The sequence below is a fragment of the Pterocles gutturalis genome, unplaced genomic scaffold (assembly GCF_000699245.1).
Source record: "Pterocles gutturalis isolate BGI_N339 unplaced genomic scaffold, ASM69924v1 scaffold13642, whole genome shotgun sequence".
In the NCBI taxonomy this organism is placed as follows: domain Eukaryota; kingdom Metazoa; phylum Chordata; class Aves; order Pterocliformes; family Pteroclidae; genus Pterocles; species Pterocles gutturalis.
This window is the reverse complement of record NW_010115536.1, coordinates 7,559-9,120: the sequence shown is the minus strand read 5'-3', so window position 1 is coordinate 9,120 and position 1,562 is coordinate 7,559. Positions and strand designations below refer to the sequence as shown.

At 55.8% G+C, this 1,562-nt stretch overlaps 1 protein-coding gene across 1 annotated transcript in view; it reads left to right on the top strand.

Annotated features, from left to right (window-relative positions):
• The first annotated feature begins 500 nt into the window (after nucleotides 1–500).
• Nucleotides 501–1,562, top strand: part of TBC1D20 (TBC1 domain family, member 20) — a 6,246-nt gene continuing 5,184 nt past the window's right edge. Inside the window, exon 1 of the mRNA XM_010075226.1 lies at nucleotides 501–678. Coding sequence (XP_010073528.1) covers nucleotides 579–678 — 100 coding nt within the window. The 5' untranslated portion in view covers nucleotides 501–578. The remainder of the gene's footprint in view (nucleotides 679–1,562) is intronic.

Sequence of the window (1,562 nt, the reverse complement as noted above, 5' to 3'; positions counted from 1 at the left end):
GCCGCTGCCTGGCCGGGAGTTGGTAGGAACATGAAGTCCTGGTCTTGGGAAACACTTGACACCTGAGCCGGCGGCTGCGTCAGAGAGCAAACAGTCACAGGACGGCTTTGCACGGCTGTCACGGTCCCGGATGGCGCTGTGATCTGTTGGGGCGAGGGGTCTGCCCGGCAGCGGTGGCAGCTCCCGTGTCGGAGGAGCAGCAGGAGCCTCCTGGGTGGGACCAGCGGGGTTGGCAGGGAGGTGGGGGGGATGGCCTGCGAGCCGTGGAGGGTCCCCGATGCTGAGCCTGTGGAGATGGGGACAGTCAGCTGGTGGGTGACCCGCTGGGATTGTCCCTACTCTGTCCTGGCAGGGCGTGTGCCAGCTGTCCTGTGCCATCTCCCTTGTTGTGCGTGTGACATCGCTGGGAGTGGGTTTTGCCCCCCAATCCAAGTTGCTGCCCCCGTGTGCTGGCATTGCCCGTCAGCTTGTCTCTCTGTGATCTTCTTACAGACTTTGATTCGAAGAGGAAAAGAAAAGTTGCGGAAATTTATCAGGCTCTGAACAGCGACCCCATCGATGTGGCTGCGCTCAGGCGGATGGCGATCAGCGAGGGGGGGCTCCTGACAGATGAGATTCGTTGCAAAGTGTGGCCGAAGCTGCTCAGTGTCAACACAGACGACCTGCCCCCTCTTCCAGGTACGGAACAGCCTGGACTCGGGATCTTTGGACGAGCGGCTTGGTGATCTCTGAGGGGTCATGGAGGTTGAAGCACGAGCTTCCCCACCTGCCTTTTCCCTGGGTACACTGGTGCGTTCCCACCGAGCTCGTGCGTGAAGGGGACTCGCGCTGCAGCATAAACGCCGTAGCTTTGCGCGCTGTGTTGTATGTAAACAGCAGGGTTGGAAATAGCCTTCCTAAAAACACCATTTCCTCTGGGCTGTGAGGCTGTCGCTGTCTTAAGTGGCGGCGATGGAAACCGGTTCACTGTGGCTGCCGTTGGTGTGGCCGTGAGCAGTTCATTGGCGTGGGTAAGTTCATCTGCAGCAGAAAGTATCAAACAATTTTTGTTGCTCCCGTGGAGAGGTGGCTGTGCTGAGCCCTGGTCTGGTCGAAATACGTCCGAGGCGTCTCCTCTGGGTGCAGATGAAGCCGTTTGTTGCGTGAAGCACTTGTGGTGGTTGGTAAGAGTAGAACCAGGGAAATTACCTTCGTGAGGAGGTGCCTGCCTGGGTTTGAAACCTTAGCACTGCTCCAAGTCCTGTAGCTTTTAGGGTCACTGTCCCCAGGACAGATTTTGTTGTTGTTCCTGAATCTGTTGCATCCCCCACATTGCTCAGGAGCCAGATGATGTTAGGTGACCCGAGCTGCTGAAAGACAACATGCAATTTCACGTGATCGCATAGATAATTCAGTGTGCCAGCAAATTTCTTTCTCTTCTGTTTTAACTATTTTAGCTACCCGTGGGTGGGGTTTTCTTCTGAACTATTTCTATTTAATAAATTCATCGTGGTCTCCTCAGCGTACCGTACCTTGCTGCTGCTGAGTACGCTTTGAATCGCACAGAAAAACTGGGGAGCAAA